Raw genomic sequence first — 22,130 nt, 5'->3', positions numbered from 1 at the left:
AGACAGCTCGTATATCACTCTCGTTGTAGACGTGCTGTGTTTTGGTCGTGCTTGTGAACTGAACTTCACCATGCATAGAACGGATGTGATTAGACCCACAGAGTAACTAAATATTTAAGTGGGTGCTTTGACATATTTACATAATCGAAGGGTGACTTGTCACAGTAACTCCAGGAACAAGGATTTATTGTAAAAATTTGTCAGTGTGACCCAGGGTCACAGTAATTTGCTTCAGAAATCATATATATATATTTAAAGGTATGGGTTATTCATTCCTGTTGTTGGTTGCTTTGGAAAGTCTGTATAGAACTGTTACTGTAGCCACCATTCTCTGTAATTTTCTAGAAGATGCATGATTGCCTAATGAAACAAGCTGAGGAGTCTAAGATTGCCACGCAAATGTCCCCACTCAATTTCCTTTGGCCACTATACAAAACAGGTTTCCTATTTTGGAGGAAAGCGGCCTTGTAGTGAAGGGTTAAGGTGTATATTCCTTAAGAAGGAAAGCTCCTTCTGCCTTCAGAAGGTGTGCCGTTCCAGCAGAACACATCCCTGAGCCCCCACACCCTCCTGGCTCCTCCTCCGTTTCAGATCTTACCGAGGAATTGCTCCTGAAAAGCCTTTCTCTTTTCCTCAGTAAATTGGGTACCCTTTGGGGGCCCAGACTATACTGTACCTCATCATCTCTGTGTTTACAGGACCTAGCAAGATGCTCAATGCATGACATCAAGTGAGCTTTTCAATAAAGGTTTGGTGAATCAAAAAGAATTTGCATTTCTTTCGTTTGTTGTGTTTAAAAAAAGGTGGAGTGGGGAGAAGACCATTGGGAGGAATTGAAGTTTTATCATTCAGATATTAAATGAACAAAATGCTACTATGGTTCCTTCTTTACTAATCCTAGGTGATAAAGCATATGTGATATGCCCTTAATTCTAAAAATTCATTTCTAAACGAGCAAGTGTCTTTCTGTCGTATTAAAAAGTGTTTATGTTAGACCAAATTGTAATGAGTCAAGGTTTTATCTAGCATACAAAAGATACCAGAATCGATTTTTTAAATTTCTCAATTGTTGATACAGAACCGCAATAAAAAAGTTGAGAATTCTTTAAATGTCCTGATGAAATGCACATGCATATCTTCAACTCATTTCCAAAATATACACAAATGAGTCAGTTGACATCTGCTTCTGCTTTTTTTTTTTTTTTAAGGTATAAATGTGAATCTGACCCCTTTTAATCATCTCCAGCACTTTGTCTAAGTAGCTTTTCATGATTTGTATACAAAAGTCACTTCCCAGGAGAGGAAGACTCTTTAAAGTGTAAGCCGAAGTGTACACACGATTAACATGAGAGAGACTTTCGTTTTTGGAAGTAATTTGAAAGAAAATGAGCACGGTTTGAAAAAAAGAAAGAAATTGGAACCACATTTTTAGGTATTTGTGTGTAACCAGAAAGGACTGAATCAGTCTTCCTCTATAGTGTATGCTTCCTCTGCAGTGTGTGCTGTGTGACTTTATCATTTCCAAGAATTTGTTTTCATAGGAATAATGTTTAATTGAAGCTCTTAAGGCTTACAAGTCTACAAGTGATACAGTTAGTTTCACATCCAATTGTTTTTTAAATATCAGTAATAAAGAAATACTAATGATGTGAAGCTGTACTGGTGTTTCACTGAAGATGGTATTCCTGCCATTCGTTTCGGGGGTCACAGAAAAGATGTGCAGGAGAGTGCTCTGACTGATTGGGTCCTTCCTGGGGACTTCTCCGAAGAGCTTGAAGGGGTCCTTTGAATGTGAGTGACCCAGTAAGCTTGTGTTCTTAAAGATAAAGCTCAGATTTCATTCCTACCTCTTCCTTCTTTTGTTCTTTATAACCCCTCTTGTTACCCTCTTGTTGTTACCCAGTCATATTTAGCCCAAATCTCCATCCTTTCTCCCAGTCCCTCTCCTTTGCAAATACCGGCCCTGAGGAGCGATGGGAAGGGTGTGTCCCACAGTGTGATCGCTGAGTGCTACAGCCACCCTCCAGCCCTGATGCGTGCCTTGCAGAGCCAGACTTCCTGAGCTGTGGTCCTTCCCTCTGGACCACCCTCTGTGCCATCTCTTGGCAGCAGAACCCTTCTCCCAAGCAGTGTTTTCAGCATGAGCTCCTGGAGTACCATGTGGCTCCACTCCCTAGTCACAGTTCTTTGCTTGATACCTCACGTGACCCAGTCACTCCCAGGTGAGGGAGTGGGCTGCTGATAAAGCTCACCCTTCCTCGCAGTACCTGGAATTGCCTCCCTCGGTCCAGCCCACTCGGCCTCACCCCCCCTTGTTTGCTTTCCTTTGGAGAACATCCCTACTGTGTCTAGAAGGGCAGGTCTGTAGTGTGGGAATCCCAGTTGTGGCTGAATCTGCCCACAGGTCCGGTTCTCTGAACATTGCTTAGAAGTGAAGAGGTTCTTTTTAGGGTTCCTGTGGCCCTCTGGGGAGCATTGTGACAACTCCCAAGTTTGCCTCTCAGAGCCTTAGCTAGGACTCTAGCCAAAATGCTTGAGGCCCTTTCCTTTCAAGCTAGGTCTGCCCAGGGACAGCTTGTTAGAAATGCAGATTTTTAGCTCCCTCCGTGGTCAGTGTCTGGATGGTACTCTGGGCTCCATCCAGCTCTCTGGGCAATTTCTCTAGTACACTATACATGGTGAAGATTGCACAGTGGGCACTCCTCGCAGATTTTAAAAGCGGAAGGAATCTCAGTTGTAGGCCAGGATCCAAAACATTCACCCCAACCTTTGTTTTTACTGTTAAGGAGTTTGAGCCCAGGGGAAGTGCTGTAACTTCTCTAAACCACATAAACGCTGGAAAAGGAAGTTGGGGACTCAAAAGCAGGGCTGCTGACTGATTTTTGTCTTTCTAGAGCATCATCTCACCCTGTTGTGTTCCTTCCTTTACAGTGTATTAAGTAAGAGCATGCTTAATTTATTTAAAACAATCACCTGCTCTTCTTTGCATCTTCCCTGGTTCCACGAAAAAGCAGTTTCATCAGTGGCCTTGATCACGTCCTCCCATAACCACTAGACTCTGGGATATTTTGAAATTTGCATATGTGCAATAGAATAATAAAAGGATTGGAGCCCCTAAGATGTCTTTTGGTCTGGGCACTTAAGAGAACACCGCTCGTATGTTTTCTCATATGTTCACTGAGCAAACATCTATTGGAACTTGCTATTTGCTCTGTGCTGGTACGGTAAATATTTTTCTAGATAAAGGAATAATTGTATCTGTCTGAAGGGAGTGCACGGTTCTTAATCAGGGAACACTTTAAAGTGTTTCTGAGTGACTTGGAGTTGATTGCTCTTGTACCGTGGCCGTGCTAAGTTCCCCTGCACCAAAGGGCTTTTTCTTTTCCCTCACAACGGATACAGACCAGTGCTGGGCTCCAGGCTGCAGCCAAAGTCGGAGTTCGAAGGCTGACTAGAACCTAGAAACTTGGAGTTTTGTACTTTACTAAAAGAAGAGCCCTGGCCCATTTTAATTGTACATCGGAAGATAATAATGGAATTGTTGGGCTCTTCTAAACTGCTCACTGAAGCCGTTTGTAGAAATCCCTTGGTAATCTTTTTAAGGATTGTGATGTCAAAGCAAATGATTTGGTTTTTAAAGTTTGTGCTTTTTGTTTGCTCTTACTAGCATTGCCCATTTGTTCTTTGTTTATGAACCATTTGTTTGGTATGTTTTGGTAGGCAGAACAATGCCCCATTTTAGTTGAGAGCAGAAATAATGCTAAGCAACACCTGATTTTCTGAAATCCCATTTGCCTTTGTAAATGAATATATAAAGGTCTGCTTTTCTTTGCATTTAGCCATTTTTACTTTGAACACACCATTCCCTTGTTTGAGTTTTGAACAGTCTGACACTTTTTAATTGTTTTAAACCATGAGTGTGTATTGTTTTTAGTTATTGCTCTTTTTAAAAGAGACTTCTTGAATGTCAGTCTTGGAAGCCTGATGAAACTTGGTTTAATTTATTTAAGCATGCAAGTTATGGTCACACCTTCAGCAATGCTTGTTACTGGTGCTCTAGGAAGGATTCGGGCATCTCTTTTCCTTTGATCAGACATTCCATGAGACAGTGCCCAGATGTTACACATTTGAGTATATAGTCTTGGCGACGTATGCTTTACCGTACTGTCTTTAGAAAAAACTTCATAATTTTAAAGAAATGCAAGAATCATAAAATGTGCTTTCTAAATCTTTTTAAGATTAATTTTTTTCTTTAGAATTGGCATGAAATCCGGCTGGAAAAAGCTAAATATTAGGTCAGACTTTGTGAAATTGTTAACATTTGTCAGCTTTTGAGCCACATAAATGACATTTTTGGGGTCAACCTAGTAGACCTTCCAAATTAATATTTGATAGATGATAACTCTAGTGGCCAACACTGGTTCATCATCTCTCACAGCTTTCAAAACGCTTCTGCCATTTTTTCTACAGTTTTAGAGGTTACTTTCGTTCCAGCTATTGCTGCTTACTTCCTAAGAAGGGCTTTCTGGTTCTCAGAGCTGTGCAGTGGCTACCTAATTCTTTAGCCCTGAAGAGAGCTTTTGTTTATTAGAAGTCCGTGGCTGAGATCCAGCCAGTCCAAGGAGAGCCTGTGGTTGCCAGCGCTGCTTCAGTTGTTCTCTTTGGTGTGAGCACACACTCGATCTAGTAGAGTACCTCTTCCTTTTGCCATAAACGAACCTAGACATTCGTTTCTATCTTCAAAGTTTGTAACATATCTCTAATGTATGTCAAGAGCTCCAAAAGCTCTTTATTAAAGTGTGTGCATAAGAAAGAGGTGAGACGTGTGACCCAGCTCCTAATTGTAATAGTAGCCCCTTGAATTCGGAGAAAAGAAAAACAAAACAAAACAAATATAGGTTTTCAGGTAGCAGTGATTTTTGCATTTGCTTACGAAATTTCCACTTGTCAAATGCTCGTCTTGCTTCACCTTTTCTATGCTGTGAAGCAAGCCGCTGTCGAAATCCTTTTTGTAGTAAGTTATAGAGGTTCCCCCCCTTAAAGGGGATATAAATAAACATAAGGATAGTTTTTATTAATAAGAAATGTAAAAATGTTTCCCACTTCATTCTGCTGCCTTACATGGTCAACTTTTGGAACTCTTAACAAGATTTATATCCAGTCATGGATTTTGAGTATGTGCTAGTGTGTTTGAAGGCAGAGTTGGATGGCAGTGCCCTCTTGTGGGAGAATAACATATTGCTTATTTCATGCTTAGTTAAATCTTAGGGATTTTTAAATTTCTCTTAAAAATCTGCATGTACGAAGGACCCCTGGGTGGCTCAGTCGGTTAAGCATCTGACTCTTGGGTTCTGCTCAGGTCATAATCTCATCGGGCTCCGCTCAGCACTTGGAGTCTGCTTGAGATTCTGTCTTCCTCTGCCCCTCCCCCCTTGAGATGACCTTATTTCATGCTTGGTTAAATCTTAAGAGCACTTGCGTGCCCTTTCTCTCTCAAATAAATAAATCTTAAAATATTTTGCACAAAATACTTTTTCAACTAGAACCTATTAATGTTTATTTTTGATCTCTTCCATATTTTAAAAAAGTACGGAGGGTGGTGGAGGTGGTGAGGTGTGAAGTAGAGTTGCTCCAGTTTCTGGGCGGGGGGGGGGGGGGGGGGGACAATGCATTTTTGAGCAGCTGAAAGAAATTAGCATAAGTGGCTCCAAGTCTTGTTTGTAAAGTATATTCCTTATAAAAGCACTCCCCCACCCTGGCTTTTTTTTTTTTTTTTTTTTTTTAGCAGTATTACTCTGTCTTAGGGAAAGTTCTCCAGGCAGAGAGGGAGCAGAGATTCCTTCAGGTACTTGAGTCTTATCAAATGATAAAACGTAAATCATATCATATTTGCAGTTGAAGTATGGTGGTTGGCCTGGGTGTTGAGAGAGCAGCATCTGAGTCTTGGTTTTTCTGCTCCACAAGGGTGAAGGATTTCATTTCCCCACCCCCAGAAGTGGTGGTGTTACCTTTGTTCCAACATTGGGAAGGTTAGCTGAGAGAATGTATGTGCCTGGCACATTAGTAAGTTCCCCCAAAATAGTAGCAAGAATGATGCTGTTTATTGGATTTTGCTTTTGCTGTTAAAAAAAAAAAAAACGTAATTTTTTTCTGCAATTATTTTCTACTTAATGTTTGTTAAATTAGTCCTAATGGGTTAACTGGGGTCATGTGTCTTAGGAGCAGCTGTGTCTGAAGGTCAGCTCATAGACCAACATGGACATTTTGCTGGAAAGGGCTCACCTGAATATTCATTAGGACTTTCCCCCTTGTTTTAGTTTATGGAATTTGATATGATAGGTTTATCATCTATTGTCATTTAAGGAAATAAATATAATTTGTGTTAAGACTTTCTTAAACATATTACATTTCAGACATTTGCAACTTAATCTTTAAATATGTAATGTTTAACAAGCACCTTTAACAAAATTGACTTGTTAATGTGTTAAAGCTTATTGGTGTCACAAGTTTTAAATATCTTCATTTTAAAATGCTTTAGTAAATATACAAACATAATAAAAAATATGTTGTAGTAACAAACACATTGTATATTTGTGCATGCAATGCAAGCTTACCCAAACCAGTGGTAGCCCACCTACTCTGAGGGCAGGGCTGAGGAGTAGCCTACCAGCCCTGGGCTATCCCTTTCCCACCTGCCCACATCTCATCTAGAGCACAACTGTTTGGTTTCCCTGTTGGGGTGTAGGAGATGGATTTGTCACATCATGCTTTTTTTTTTTTTTTAAACTTTGATTTTTATTTTTTCAAGTAGGCTCCGTGCTCAATGTGGGGCTCGAACTCATGACCCCCTAGATCAAGAGTCAGGTGCCCCTGTCACATTAGGCTTTTGGTTGTAACTTCTTTTCAGGGCTGGAATTCTGATTTCTATTTCTCTGTTAACTTGTAACTTTCCAGAGGCTTTGGGGGTCTGCCTTCATAAGCATGACAGTGTTGGCCCTCTGACTAAGATATGGATAAGATGAGAAAAAATGGAAGAGGCATTTACCCTGACTGAGCCCCAGCCTCGCTGTGCCCCAGCCTCGCTGTGCTCTAGCCAGACTGTTCTGGGTTGTGGCCACCTCTTAACAGAGAGCTGTGTTGACAGCCTCTGCCTGCTTCCCATGCTCAACGCCATCCTCACCCCCACCCCAGATCTCCATGCAGGGTCTCTGTGAGATTAAAAAGATAACAAAAAAAGTGTTCTCTTCAGCCCTTTAGGTTTGACTGCATTTCTGTTCTCAGTGCAGTTGTTTAGAAATTCTCCTCTTAGGATTCATTGGTGGGAAGCCGGTAAGGATTAATGAGAGGGCTGAATTAGAGAATATTTTTTAATGCAGTTTTGTTCCTCTGAGGTACATTCAGTAACAGAAACTAGGCCAACAAGTTATTGACAATTAGTGGTCCTTTGGGAATCTGCTTTAATGAATAGATAAGAATGATTTGTAATTAGCATAATAATTATATGCAAATGAATGCTTCTGAATTGCTCTAAAACACTTCTGAACTGTTTAAACAGCCCTCCTGAGATCTTGTTACTCTATTAATTTGTGTAGCAAATCTTTTTTTCATAGATCATGCAAAGATAAACTTCAGTCCAGCCCCTGTCCGAATTATTATGAATTCCAAGGTGGTAGGACCTGAATTAATGAGATTTACTTATACTATATTAATGGTGCTCTGTGGGAACCTGAAAGGGTGAGTCGTCCTTGGGGAGATGTAATTAAAAATAGGAAAGAAAGCTGCTTATTTGAAAATAACTGTTGAAATGAGTTTCTTAAACAAGTTCGTAAATGTTATTTGTCTTTACACCTCTTTTACTTGCTATTGCAAAATTTAATGCAAACATTTTTTTTTTAATGGGCTTCCCCTCTGGAGTCTGGCTTGAATTTTGTCAGCTCCAATTAGTTATGTGCTGGGGTCAGCGGTGATAGGATCCAGGAACTCCTTGTATTCCAAGTACCACAGTATGTACTGAAGAATGAAGGGCAGTGCTAATAGATGATGTTTGTTACTTATCTTCATATTTAATTTGGTCTTTTCCCCCTCATCCTGGTCTTTACTTTTAGGATGTGATTAGAGGAAATAAGCTTTGCTAGGTTGAGCAGCAGTACCCATGCATTCTAAACTTCGTGATTATCTTTGAGCTATTTGAATAGACACCTAATTAATCATCTTGTGCTAAAGGAAAGCATTTTACAGCAGGCTGCAGGATCCTAATATCTCTCTCAAGTTTTTATTTTTACCCTGTAGAATTGTTTCTTTTTGCGGGGGGGGGGTGCCCTTTTATAAGCAGGTGTGGAGGAGTTGCTAATGCTTGCAGTTTGGGCACTCTTTTTCTCAGCTTACACTTAGCCTCACCTGTGGTAACCCATGCATGGTTCTTTAAGCAGTTTCTGGTATCTGGAGCTCATCTCGATTTTTCCACAAGCTGTCAAAAAACTCCTACCAGTCCCCCACCTCCTACTCACATCCCCATTCATAATCATGAGTTAAATCTGGGCTCAAGGACGTTTAGGTTGGCTCAGCACAGATTTTGTTCTTGCATTTTGGGGGACAGCCACTGTGCTAAAAGATTCATAAAACTAATATTCTTTGTCTTCAAAATGAATCTGGTTTCTGTTGAGAGTTTCTATTGAGAGCTGTAGTGAGTAACAGATGTACACCCAAGAGGTAGCACAACTTTTGTATTCCAGTGACAGAAAACAGCTATTTATAAGAATTTAATGAATGTATTCTGTGGCTCCAGCATGGAGACTCAGTAAGCCATTTATTTACCATATTATATTTTATTTGTTCTCCAAAGGGTGTCTTGACTTTGACTTGCCTCCTTTTTTTTTTTTTTTTTTTTTACTTTTAAATAAGAGTTTTCAATTAAATAGAGTTGTATCAACACTAATCCGAATCTACCTTGTGCTAATACCATTGTGTTTTTCTGTTGTTCGGGCACTAGTATTGGTAGAGCGAGCAGTGTCTGGGGACATTACACCTAACTTGATAATGATGGTTTTACTAAGCCCTTATCCTGGCCAGGCCTCTGGGCATTATACAGATAATTAAAATTTGATCATAAAAATTTTTAAACACAATGCACCTTAGCAATAAGATTTTTCTACTTTTAAACGTGATTTTAAAACTCATTTTAAAAATACATTTCCTTGGCCTAGTGAATTTGCTTTCTTTTTTTCCCAAGGATTATAGAAAGTGTATAGCAAATTCAGCCTTCAGAATACCCAGGAGCTGAAGACTCAAGTAGGCTACAGCTGTCTTCACCCACAGTATTCTAAAAGAACTAATGAGATGAGAAGTCTGCAGCTGGTGGCAAGCACAATAAACCATGAGCCAAGGGCTTCTCTTCATCAGAGCCTCCCCTTTCCCCATGGGATCCCAAAGGAGACAGAATACTAACAAAGCCAGCAGGCTGTCTCATTCCACACTATTGCTCATTTGCAGCTATAATTGGTAGCTGAGGTTGCATTCTGTATGCTGAAACTGTCATACATGAAGGAATATATTTGTTCATTGTGATACGGATATAAATCGGCCAGTTTTCAAATACAGAAAGACCAAACTAGATACCCAACAATAAAATTGTAGCGATTCTGTAAAAAAATTAAATGTGTGTTATAAAGGTACAAAACTGAGGTGGTTAAAACTACACCTGCTTCCTGCTTTTTAATACCTTGCTACTTAATTCAGCTGATTAAACATTTACGTATTCAAGCCAACGTAAAAAAAAACACACAAAAATTCTGAGGTTCTGACAAGATGCATTATCCTCATCCATCAGGGTTAAGGTGCTGTTGTTAATAATTGGGTTCTGTTACGTTTTCAGTGTATAATACCTTTAATGTTTGTTGCTTTTTAGTCAAGAGAAAAAAAGCCAGGAAGACTTACCTTGGAGATCTGTGTATGTGCGTATAGTATTTTATATGCACACACGCCTGCCTGTAGGCACATCTCCTTTGATACCTCTGCTGCTGCTGCTTCTTGGTGTTTTGAAATGTGTTGTGCTTATCTGGCAGTTGTGGACGCTCTTCTGCCACCTCCTGTGTGGTGTCCTAGAGTGAGCCGAGGACGGAGGCTAAGAAGGCTTGAGTTGAAGCCGTAGGGTAAGAGAGCCATACCACTTCCTTGTTGGGACTGTGGCTTCCTCAGCTGCAGAAAGAGGCAGCTCGGATGGTCTTCAGGGTTGGGTTTTCCTTTGTAATTCTGTGAGTTCTTAGTTCAGGAAAATATCGCAGTGAGTAACTGGCACTATGATGGAGGCTGGGAAGTAGACTGCAGCAGTGCGTTGGGCACAGGGTGCAGTTTGGAAGCGTCGCTCCTTGTTCTTTAGTTAATTAATCTGTCAGATAGGCATTGCGAAGCCCTGAGGTGGTCACCCTGGGATGGAGCCGGGGTTGGGAAGGGCCTGAAGGAGTGTGATGATGAAGCCTGCCTGATCCATCTGTTCGTTTTCACTCTCGCTGGTGCCGTAATCGTGAGGTAGTTCTGCAGGCTCCATTTCATCAGTTCTGAGGTTCCCCTGCCCTCTTTTCCTCACATTTTAATACGTTCGCAATTAGGGTTTGTCTTCCAGTTGTGGCATGTTTTATTGGCTGAGTGTGTTCCTGCTTAATGGCACATAAAGTTGTGGGGCATCCTCTAACTGACAGCCTCTCAGATTTGGGAAATGTGATATTTTCTGTTCAGTGCATGCCAGGCTCCGGAATAGCTCAGATTTTGCATTAAAAAGAAAATTTTGAATGGCATATCCACAGTGAGGTCACACCTGAGATGGTTTAAAAAAAAAAGTATTTTTCCTTTAAACGGGATGAAATATTAAACACTCGCCAGGCCTCTGGGCATTATAGAGATAATTACAATTTAATCATAAAAATTTTTAACATACACCTTAGCATTAAGGTTTTTCTACCTTTAAACATGATGTTAAAACTCATTTTAAAAATACATTTCCTTGGCTCGTGTTGGTTGATTTCGATTCTGAGTACAGTTCCCTCCATTGTCTGTTGGCAGTTAACCTGTGCTCTCTGGGGATTCCGTTATCTTTTCTTTGTCCGGCTCTTTCTTTCTCCCAGCCCGACCGTGACTTCCTAGGAGCTAGCACCAGGTGGGTGTTGGTTCTCCTTACGTCCCCAGACCCCCTGGACTACCTCACAGCATCTTGGGTGCTGCCTTCTACGTGTGGTGGCTACAGAATAAATAGACTTTGATGGAAGGAGATGGTGTCAAAAGTGATCATTTTGTTAGAATGTTAAATATTTTCGGTTTTGGAGAAAAATGAGCTTGTCTCTAAGTTTCAGTTCTAAGCCTCAGAGTTAGAGCAAGTGTTTTATGGTGCTACATGATTATTTACGTTAACAGGTTGGCTGATTCCGCACTGTGAACCCAGGTCTCGAGCCCCCCTGTCCAGTTGGTTCTTTTCTCAGCAGTGAAGTTGTTCATTTTGAGGATGCGGCTCTAAATTGGAATTTAAGAATTTGTGTTAGTTGACAGTAATTGAGCTTTCTGCTGGTGTGCCCGGACACGTGAGTAACTCCAGTTCTCCAGCTCCTTGCAGGCAGCTCCTTCTGGGTTGTCCCCGGGTCATGCTGACCGACCTCATGCCGGTGGCTGCACCACACTGCGTATTTTAAAGCGCCGAGACCCAGTGCAGCCAGCTAAGTGTGCTTGTTGAGTAATTATGGTGCGCTGTTGGGGGGCCTTTCGGAAGTTTTGTTTTCTACTCGAACCTCACATTTTTCCTTCTTCACACAATTTACCTGTAACTTTGTCAGTAATTATTGACGTGCCACGTGCACTTCCTAAGTGTTGAATCTTGAGTGGCTGCTTCTCAGCATGTTTTCTTTGATTTGTGAAAGTTTGTCTTACACTTCAGAGTATGTTCGGTGCTTGCCGTTTTCTCTAGAACAATGATTTTTCAGATTTGACTTGTCTGGGCGTTTCCCCCAAAGTATGTGGTCCTTCCATGAATGGCATGAAGGGCCCCTGGCTCAGAAATTCTACTTGAGAAGGCAGGGGCTCTCCCTTTGTAGGATTTTCAACTCACCAACTGGCCTCTGCTCACTGGTCCCATTAAAGCTCATTTATTTTTCTAAATCTGGACTTGAGATCTTCACAGGGAGTTTTTTTCCTATCGCTGGATTGTGTGTATATATGTGTGCAGTGACAAAAGAACTTTTGTAAAGCAGACAGATTTAAAAAGATTTACTTCTTTCATTTCCTCCATTCTATACGGAAGAGGATGTTAGGGAAATAGAATTGACACACACTGTACAACTTTGCTTAAAACCTAAGTCTTAGGGCCATTCCCCTAGGACACGATATAACTGAGGTAGTCCCATCATGGAGTCATAAACCCTTCCCTCGCCTTCTGTGACAACGAGGAGCTGCCATGAGTGCAGTCCCTTTTCCATGAGCAGGCCAAGGGATTTGCACTTTATGGGTCTCTGCACAAGGGTTTGCGAGGCTGGTGTCGTCATTGAGGCGTCTGGCACAGACCCAGCCATGGAAGAGATGGGGACGTCGCAAGATCAGTAGTTCAATCTACGTTCCCAGCCGCAGTAATCGCTCATGGTCATTACCTCTGGGTATTGTCAAGACTGGGATAGGTGCCTTGTATTTCTCGAATATGACTGTACACGTACCAAAATGTTGAAACCATTAAAAAAATGTGGGAAGATTTGTTCTTGGAGATAGCTGTTCAGTAACCAGTGGTTTGGTCATCAAGACCGTTATGACTAAATATCATGTAGTCGTCCTGCCTTAACATTAAAGTGTAAAACAAAGAGAACCAAACCAAAAACTTAATGTTGTAATGAACCATTTTCCTACTTTTACGCAAAAGCACAGTAAGTCTAATCAGTTTTTGTCCTGTGTTTTAGTAGCTACAAAGAGCTGTTCTGGCAAGGTTAAAGAATTTTCTCTGGGTTTCTTCTCTGCCTCTGACTTTGTTTTGCTTTGCAGGACTACAAAGCTGATGAAGACCCAGCATTATTCCAGTCAGTCAAGACCAAGAGAGGCCCTTTGGGACCCAACTGGAAGGTACTGGATGCTGACCTTTCTGACAGGCAGAGTCTTGGCAACAGACCACTTGACAGGTCCCGAGTCTGGAAGAGCTGGTGACGTTTAAGTGAAAAATAGAAATGGCACAAAAATAGTTTTATTTGTGATAAGGACTTACAGCCAGTTGCAGTTGGCCAGCAAGTCTGTGCTGTATTAACAAACAGAACACAGCCAGACTGTCACTTTCGGCATAATGCTATTCTGATAACTCTTAAAAGAGACAAGTGATTTAGTCTTTGGGGATTGTAATGTTCTCTTTTGAGACTTGAAGCAGTGTAAAAATCCATGTTAAGTGAAAGTTTATAGTTTAAATTTAGTCTTAGTAAAAACTGAACAAGTTGCCTTCACCTGAGCTCATGTTCCTGGCCTTTTAATAGTTACATTCTGGAAACCAGGACATCAGAGAATAATTTTGATGGCAAGTAGTCGTTTTCTAATAAAGAACACATCCTTAATTTATTCGTGGGAGTAGGAAAAGCAATGTCAAGGTAATCATTTAAATTGCTGGGGATATATAATGCATTTTAAAGATATCCACTAAACTAAATGACGGACCCTTAAAGAAGGCTTAATGTGGTGATGGTAAGTTATTACAGTTAATTTGACAGGAGCTGGGGAACACTAAAACCTAAACATGCCCAAAGCAGATTTCCAGCAGCATGTTTTACTTGGTATCAATCTCTTCATGCTGAAGCCAGTCACCTGTGGGTCATCGATAAAAGATATCTAGGTGTTAGTTGTTGCTTGAAGATAGAGGATTACTATTACAGCCCCACAGATAACCCATTGAGTGGTTCTCCGTGGGTGTCGGACTGTTTTGCAGACTCTCTTGTCCATCAGCTAAAATGAAGAATGGGTCTGACTTTGTTCTATAAGAAATGATTCATAATTATCTTAATTTCGCATTTATTCTCTGGGTAGAGGTCAGTTCAAGATTCTTCTAATTTGAATGGTCCTGACCAGAGACTTTTAACTTTAATTCCCAGAAAGTGATGTATGTCACTTATGAATTAAGGAACAGATTCAGTATGTGTGATCTAAATTTCATTTAATGGTTTTAAGGAATTTCCCCCACCCTTTTGCAGATTTCTAACTGTGGACTAGAACTCACAGTGAGTCAGAAGAGAAGTCTTTCCCCTTTGAGATTTAACCTGGCCTTCCAAAAAAGAGTGTCATGTTGGAGCAGTAGGTGGGTGGCCACTGCAAAGGCAGCCCTATCTTCTAGAAGGCCATCTTGCTCCATTAAGTCCTAACGCTAACTAATGATGCTTTTACAGGGAATAGAGAGAGAGCCTGAGGTTGAGACTAACTTCCAACTTTTAGGAACTTGGAATATGATTTTTATTCCTTTATTTTATTCCTTTATTCCTGGAAATTAGAGCAAAAAGGATGAAGAAATCCTGTTCTGGTCCCACTTACCTCAGAGTGCATGTCAGAATGTGCCTGTGTCAGAGCTGCTTGGTAGCAGCTACCTTCCATGTGCCATCCCACCCTCACCCTTCAGTCTTCCTTCCCATTGCCCCTCAGGAGAAGCTCCCCCTACAAGAACAAATTCAGAAGTGTATTCAGCACTAAGTGCAAACTCCGGGATCTCTTTGAAACTTTTCCTTACTTATCCCACACTGGTGTGTTCCTTCTGAACTATTGCAGTATTTACTGCTTGTCTGCACCAGACTGGAGAGGGGAAAAGAAACTTCTCCTTTGGTGCCAGGCACTATGCAAGGTCATGTTTAATCTTCACGACCTTCCTGTGGGGTAAGTACAACTGCTTCATTATATAGATGAGAAACTTGGTCAGAGAAGCACAGATAATAGTTGTAGGAGAAACAGCAGGACATCTCCCGTTTCCATAGTGCTTGATTCAGTGCTCGGCACAGAGATGTGTAATGCGTGGAGACAAAGCAGTTTCTGACTCAGAAGCCCGTGACTCCCCTGTCACCATCGCGTCTTTTATGCCCTGTTGCTTCAAGGCACTTATGTGGCTCTCTCTATTCGTGGTATTTGCCAGAATTTGTTAATTCCTGTTACTATCAGTGGTACATTTCCAGTGGTCAGGGAGTCTGTGGGTGAAATCCATTCCCTTATCCCATGTATCACAAGTTGTGACTTCAGTAACTTAATCCCTGCTCTGGGCCTGGGTTTCCACATCTCTAAAATGGGAGGGACATTGTAACTGCCTCAGAAGGTTGTTGCCAGGACGGAATGAAGTAATGAATGTCACATTCTCAGTGCAGAGGAAGCTTTGGTCTTTGGGAATGAAAAGCCTCATCATATCTTGGGGTTGATTACATGTATGCATGAGCTACGCTATTTGTGACACAGTGATTCCTTGTCTCTGTCTAGTATCCAGGGCTTTCCTCATTCTAGTATCTGGGGGTTATCAAACTCATCTTGACTCACGTGTCCTTACCCCTTGTGGTTACGTGTGTTTAATGAGTGCTTGGCTTGAGTCAGCTGTAAAGCAGAGGCCACATAAAGGCTAGGGAGTCTTTGCTAGCAGGGGATCATGGGGATGATTTTCATATTTTCCAATTGGGTTAGAGTACAGACTTTTTTTTTTCCCCCTGTGATATGATACATACCTTTTATTTTTTTGAAAACTACAGACCCAGAGATGTGGGCCTTAGTTATGTACTCATTTGCCCTTTGAAAAGATAATTCTTAGAATCTGAGCACATGAATTCTATTTTGTTATGTAGGGTTCAATATTTAAGTGATTCTGTGCATACTAATAGAGTGATTTATAGCCTGATAAAGATTTTTGCTTCAAGGTAGATTTGTGTATTTCTTACGGATTTAAATGTTTATTTCTTTATAGCACTGCATGCACATTTCTCGTGTGTGTGTAGACGCTTTGGTTTCTTTTGGTTTTGAGGGCTTTGTGTGTATTATGACGTTGGTATGACTGCCTATTCTAATGGTTTATCAAAAACAACGTACATGTGGATTCCTTTAGCTTTCCAGTTTACCTCGTCTGAAGAGTTGTCATTTTAACAAATTGAAACACCGTCTTTGAAGATTATGGTGTCATTTTTATCCTATGGCAAGGCCTCATTTCTTTCTTCATTTAACCCAGACGCCTCATGAAGACTTAAGCTTCTGTGTCTACATATATAAGAGAGTTAATAATTAGGCCTGTAAAGGTCTTTGTAGGAGGCTTTGCCAAAGTATCTAGCTCTTAGAGTGCTTGACATGTCTCATAATATTCATCTAGTGTCTGAACATTGGGGTACAGGGAATCAGGTCAAATGAAGATGTTGAGGGGCGCCTGGGTGGCACAGCGGTTAAGCGTCTGCCTTCGGCTCAGGGTGTGATCCTGGCGTTATGGGATCGAGCCCCACATCAGGCTCCTCTGCTATGAGCCTGCTTCTTCCTCTCCCACTCCCCCTGCTTGTGTTCCCTCTCTCACTGGCTGTCTCTATCTCTGTCGAATAAATAAATAAAATCTTTAAAAAAAAAAAAAATGAAGATGTTGACCTAGAAAGTGGGATTTTTTATGTTATCTTTATATGTGTATTATATGCTCTTTCTAACCATAAAGGCATGTCCTGTTAATGTTCTGATTCCACTCTGGAGTAAAAGCTCTGGCAGTTGGAGCTTTCGCAACATTATGTCATGCTGTTTACCTGCTTAATCGTGGTTTAGGCTCGTTTTAGAATTACCAGAAAGGCTGTTCTGGATCCTTCAAGCTAGTGGAGGGCAGCCATCTTTGTGGGTTATAGGGACGGTAATTAGTTTCCTGCCCTGCTACCAAGACTCCTTTCTCCTCCCGCCTCACATCTGTGGAAAGAAGGTGAGAGCCTTGCTTGTCAGTGGCCTGAAGTAAAGATACCTCAAGGTCCTGTTGGCTAGGGATGAAGAATGGAAGTGGGGATGAGGGAGAAGTTACAGCTCAGTTGTGGAAAGCTCTTTGAGATAGAGGTTGGCAAGAAAACAGCCCAGAGAGTCCTCAAGAGGCTGGTGAGCACTGATAGTCCCCCAAAGACAGAGACTTGAGGGTACTCTCCTCCCTTCATCTAGACATTGCTGTGAGTTCCAGGAAGGATGTGAAGACATTTAAAATGTGTCCCCTCCCTATAACCTCACTTCCAAAAACCTACAGTGGGTGGCATAAAGAGGTTTCATTATTAGTTTCTGGTTAGACCACATTGTGGATTATGGATAATAAAGCGGACCTTAAAACATGGCTGTTTTGTTTGTTTGTTGAGCATCTGGTTTGGAAGCTAGGTTTTTAATGCCCCGTAGCAATAAGTAACACTTGGTATGTGTGAATACCCAACAATACCTACAGAGGACACCAAAAAGCTGTTCCATGTCTTCAAGAAGCTGAGTGCCCCAGGAGTGATACCTGATTAGTTCTAACCTTACCTTGGATACTGAATGCCTCTGTTCTCAGGCAGCACCAAAGGATTCAGGCATGGACAGATGGAGTGTCTTGCTTGAGTTCGAGAGGTGATTTGACAGGATGGGCCCCTTGTAGAGTTCTTACTGACACTGTCAGGGACGATGTTTTCTTCATGAGTATTATCTGAAGGGTGAACCTGTGGTTTCACTTGTACATAGTGTCACTCCTTGAGTAATTGGAACACAAGCACGAAGCACACGTCATAGTTCTGATTAATAAAATGGGTGTGAGCTACAAAAATACTAAGTTTGGAGACATGGGAAATGTGACTGATTATCCTGCCACAGGAAGGAAGCTTTCCTGTCTTATTTTCATTTTGCTTATTTTCATGAAATTAGTTTAACCTGTGATTAGTTTAATCTTTTGAACTTTGATTTCACATTTGCTTACTCCATTTAACATTTCCCAATTACCCAAATAGTAGGAGTCTTTCGCCTCTGAACCCTACTGAAGTCCATCGTCGGTGACCTTTCTCATGGTACTTTGTGTGTCTCATGTCAGGGTAGTGGTTTATGCGCACACCCTGTCTTCCTTCCCCGCCTCCTTTATCTCCTGGTACACACTGAGTTTTCAGCCGTAGGCTCTGTGTCTGACCTACTTAATATGGGCCACGCCTAGCACAGAGGTCTGCTCCTAGGAGAGGCTTAGTAAGTATTTGCTGGATTCAAGTTAACTGCTTTAGACCAAATAAAACGCAACCAAATGTTGGACTTGCTGTGTATTTAGAAAGAATATAATGCCCACTGTAGGTCTGTCCAAATGGCTACCAAAATCTAAACAAAATTGAGGGAGTGGTATGGCTGAGTAAGGAATTGGGTTTTGCTTGAAATTTCAGTACACATACTTCACATATATTCTGTAATCTTCTGTTGATATTTACTGATGCGTGTACTGGCAGCAGCCCCAGCAGTGCATTTATTTTTAACTTTCTTAGTGAAATCTGGGTTGGAAACTTTTATTATGAAATCAGCAGCTGAAATTGAGCATTCAGATTGCCTAAAATTGAAAAATTAAAATATGAAGGCGGTGTGAGCCTACTAGAAACGGCTGTGTCCTTCCAAAGTATTAACTCTGATTAACTGTAGCACATAGCAATTCCATCTTCATCCCAACGCATTTTAAGTCGGAAAAAGTGTGTGTGGAGTTGCCATGTAGCATAGAACTATGAGAGGACCACATTTTCAGAAAATGAGTTTCCAGAATGCCTTTGGGTTTGTTTTGTTTTGTTTTTTTTCTAATGGTCTTCTACATTTGTTTATATTTGTCACGGATACAAGAAACTAGTTCTTGTGGAGAACGTGGCCTGATTGCTCACCATTCCAGTCAAACACGCTGCGTTTTGTTTAGTTCTGTTGCGTGGCTCCAGTATACATTACTCTCCCTCAGGCCCAGTCCACATACCTCAGAGTAACCTAATATGCGTCGTTAAATTAAAAACACAATTTGAGTTTGGGGGTTTCATTTATGGTTAGAAACATGAAATGTAAGGAATTCAGTGAAATACACTAACTAAATACAATTTTGAAAACGTTTTCGCAACTAGCTTGTGCTTGCTGATTTACAGATGAAATTTAAATTATGGAGAGATGACTCATAATTTGGGGTTCTTCGATTAGTTCAGGGTTTTCATTTAAAACTTCTGACTGTTCTTGTCTTTTGGTGACCAACCAGTCTATATCTTTTATTTTCAATTGTTCTTTTAAATTTTCATGTTTTAATCTATATACAACTGCTATTTATCAGCAAAATAATAGTATTCTAGATTTAGGAAAGAGTGAATCTTGTTTTGCTTTAGGTTAGGAAATGTTAAGTTTGGGTTGTGTTGTAATTATGTGTGAATGATCTGAATTTGGATTTTGGCTTTATATGCCTTGGGTTATTATTTTACCTGATGGAAGAGGAAAGAGTTGGGAAACATTTGTATTGTTTAAGGCTAGAGAGGAAGCTTTGCTGTGCCCCAGTGAGCCTCCTGAGATCTGGGCAGACAAGCTGGAACTCCTTTGGGTTCTGTGGATCCTAGAACAATTCCTCTGAATATGGTGTCCCAAATATTTGCCCCATTGAGATTGTTCACATTTTTAAAGTTACACATTTTTTTCACAAGACTATTTCTAGTAACTCTGAAGAGTATATAATATTTTGCTCTGCACGTGTGCCTCATTTTTACTTTAGAAGTTTAAGATTAGGAAAAATGTAGTATGGACTGAAGTTAGATATTAAAATCTTAATTTAGCTTTTGGCTTGATTTTGTGTGGCTTTTATTTATTAAACATCAAAAAGAAAAGAAGCAGGAAAACATTTAGATTGTTTATAGTCAAAGAAGAATGAAGATTTGAAATAGTACCCAGATAATTTAGGGCAACATAATTCTTTGTCCTAAAATACTCAGCTTAGGGCAAAAACTTCTGTAGTGTATTTTTGAGGCATATTGGTTTTTTTTCTGATGACAAAATGATATATATTTATTAGGTTTTGAAAATAGAGCATGGTACACAGAAGAAAGTAAAAATCAATTATAGTCTCACCATTTAATTATTGCTATTTGTTATATTTCCTGATTTATGTGTTTTATTAATAAGCGTTTATCCCATGCATAGATACCTGATTCTGTTCATATTATGCCTTTTTTCCCCCACATTATTAAGCATTCTTTGAAAAGATGGTTTTTAATGGCTATATGCACACTAGCCCATTGTTTGGAGGGCTTATGAAGTACTTCACCATTAAGTCCAGGTTTTTGTGATTGTAAATAAATCTGTAGTGTTGTTATTTCCTTACCTGATGAACTGGAATACATTTCTGAAAGTGGAATTACTGGGTTAAAGGGTATATGGTATACATAGGAAATGAACAGCTTTAAGGCTCTGTAATGATGTGGGGTTCAGATTCCACCCCAAGAAGATGGTGCCAAAGGTATCATTTCCGCTTTTACTTAACCACATCTAGGCAATCTCTCGGCAACCAAAGTTTTGGTTTCACCATTAAGTATGGATACTTTTTTTTTTTTACGATTATTTAAGTGATCTCTACACCCAATATGGGGCTCGAACTCAGGACCCCAAGACCAAGAGTCATGTGCTCTTCCGACTGAGCCAACCAGGTGCCCCTAAGTGTGGAGACTTTTTAAGCCATTTTTTAATTCAACCATTAGTCTTAAGGCCATACACAGCTCAAATTAAGAGGCGAGTTGCATGAGTCATTTTAAGAACTGAATGAGACCTTAAATATCACATATATATTAATGGTTACAGAAAAAAGTACATAACTTCTGTGTTCTCAGCTTTTTCCTCTGGTTATTTGAGATTATGTTTCTGTAATTCACCTCTGCCTCATGCTGTAAGGTGTTGATACTGTAGAGAATTAGGCCAAGAAATGAAGGCAGCAGGCTTTTCGTTTGCTTGTTTGCTTTTTAATTGGTACATATTCCCTGAATTTTCCTTTTCTTTACTAATTACTTAAAAGTTTTATGGAAAACAAAAGCCAGTGAGACTGGATACACATTTTAGATCTGGGGAAGATAGTTCAGAGAACAGGTTCATTTTGTCCCATCACTTAAACTAAATTTTATAGTTCAGTGTTAGTTTGTAAATTACCAGTATTACCTGAATTGATTCGAACAGACTGCCAGAGTCACTAGAAACAATGTGAGAAACAGACTTTAGGTAATTGTTGAAGTTGTGTGTATGCTCTGCTCTTAGAGCCCAAGTGTGGTATGGGCATATTTGTATTAAATTTAGCTTACTCTTTAATTAGAACCATGCTTCATCCCACTGTTTTTATAAAATGGTAGGAGAATTTTGAGGAGTCGGTGTTCTGCTGGAAACACCCAGGGTTTTCGTTTAGCACAAGGTGTGCAATGATTTGGAGTTTCGGAACAAAGCAATCAGCAGCCTGTAATTAATAGGGCCTTGGAATGTTCAGTCTGGAAGGTATCTTAGCGCTAATCAGTGGTACATCAGAGGTTCTCAGCCATAGAGGAAATTTAGCTCAAGTGCATGGATGGGAGGATATTGCACTAAGCCCATTATAAAATAAAGTGCAAAATTAAAGGAAATTTTAAGACAGGCCATCAGATGTCAAGGACTTGTGCTTGCTGCCTGCAGCACTGGGCCACCCCCGACCCTGGACAAACTAAGTTCACTCATTCTTGCTTTTAGTATCACATCAGTGGAGGATGAAAAGTTGAGCCTTTCCTTTTACTGACAGAGAAGTAAGGCCCAGAGAGGTTAAGGATCCTACCCACCTTACATAGGAAGTTACTCTGCATAATGGGAACTGCAATCCATGTCCCCTTACTCCTAGTCTAACGCTACTATTTAACAGGCGTTTAAGTACTGTATTCTTCATATGCCAAAATGGCGTTTCATATGAAGGTTTTCAGTGACACTCATTGGATTAGAGAGTACCTCAAGACTGGCTCATGGCTTATTCAAAAAATGATCTGCAAAAGACCAGTCTTGTGATAATTTCAGTGAGGCTGGGCATGCAGAAGTTAGCTGTGTCCTGTGGAAGGCTGGCTGTCTACTTCCACACATAGGAGCCCAGCTGAAGTGCGTGGGGCCTCCAGGTCAGGGAGGGGGAGGAGGAATTGCAAATATATTTCAGGCCAGGGCCACAGCAA

At 40.6% G+C, this 22,130-nt stretch overlaps 1 protein-coding gene across 5 annotated transcripts in view; it reads left to right on the top strand.

Annotated features, from left to right (window-relative positions):
• The window catches only part of PITPNB (phosphatidylinositol transfer protein beta), a 71,212-nt gene that overhangs the window by 28,491 nt on the left and 20,591 nt on the right, over nt 1–22,130 (top strand). For all 5 annotated transcript variants that reach the window (XR_005831667.1, XM_040619664.1, XM_040619661.1 and 2 more), the window contains one exon: nt 13,006–13,083. Coding sequence is in view for 4 of the 5 variants with exons in the window: in XM_040619664.1 (XP_040475598.1) it covers nt 13,006–13,083 (78 nt within the window). In the remaining variant the exon portion in view is untranslated. The remainder of the gene's footprint in view (nt 1–13,005; nt 13,084–22,130) is intronic.

Source organism: Ursus maritimus, unplaced genomic scaffold, assembly GCF_017311325.1.
Source record: "Ursus maritimus isolate PB19 unplaced genomic scaffold, ASM1731132v1 scaffold_33, whole genome shotgun sequence".
NCBI classification, from domain to species: Eukaryota; Metazoa; Chordata; class Mammalia; order Carnivora; family Ursidae; genus Ursus; species Ursus maritimus.
Note: the sequence above shows the minus strand (reverse complement) of the source record. Positions and strands in the feature narration are given on the sequence as shown.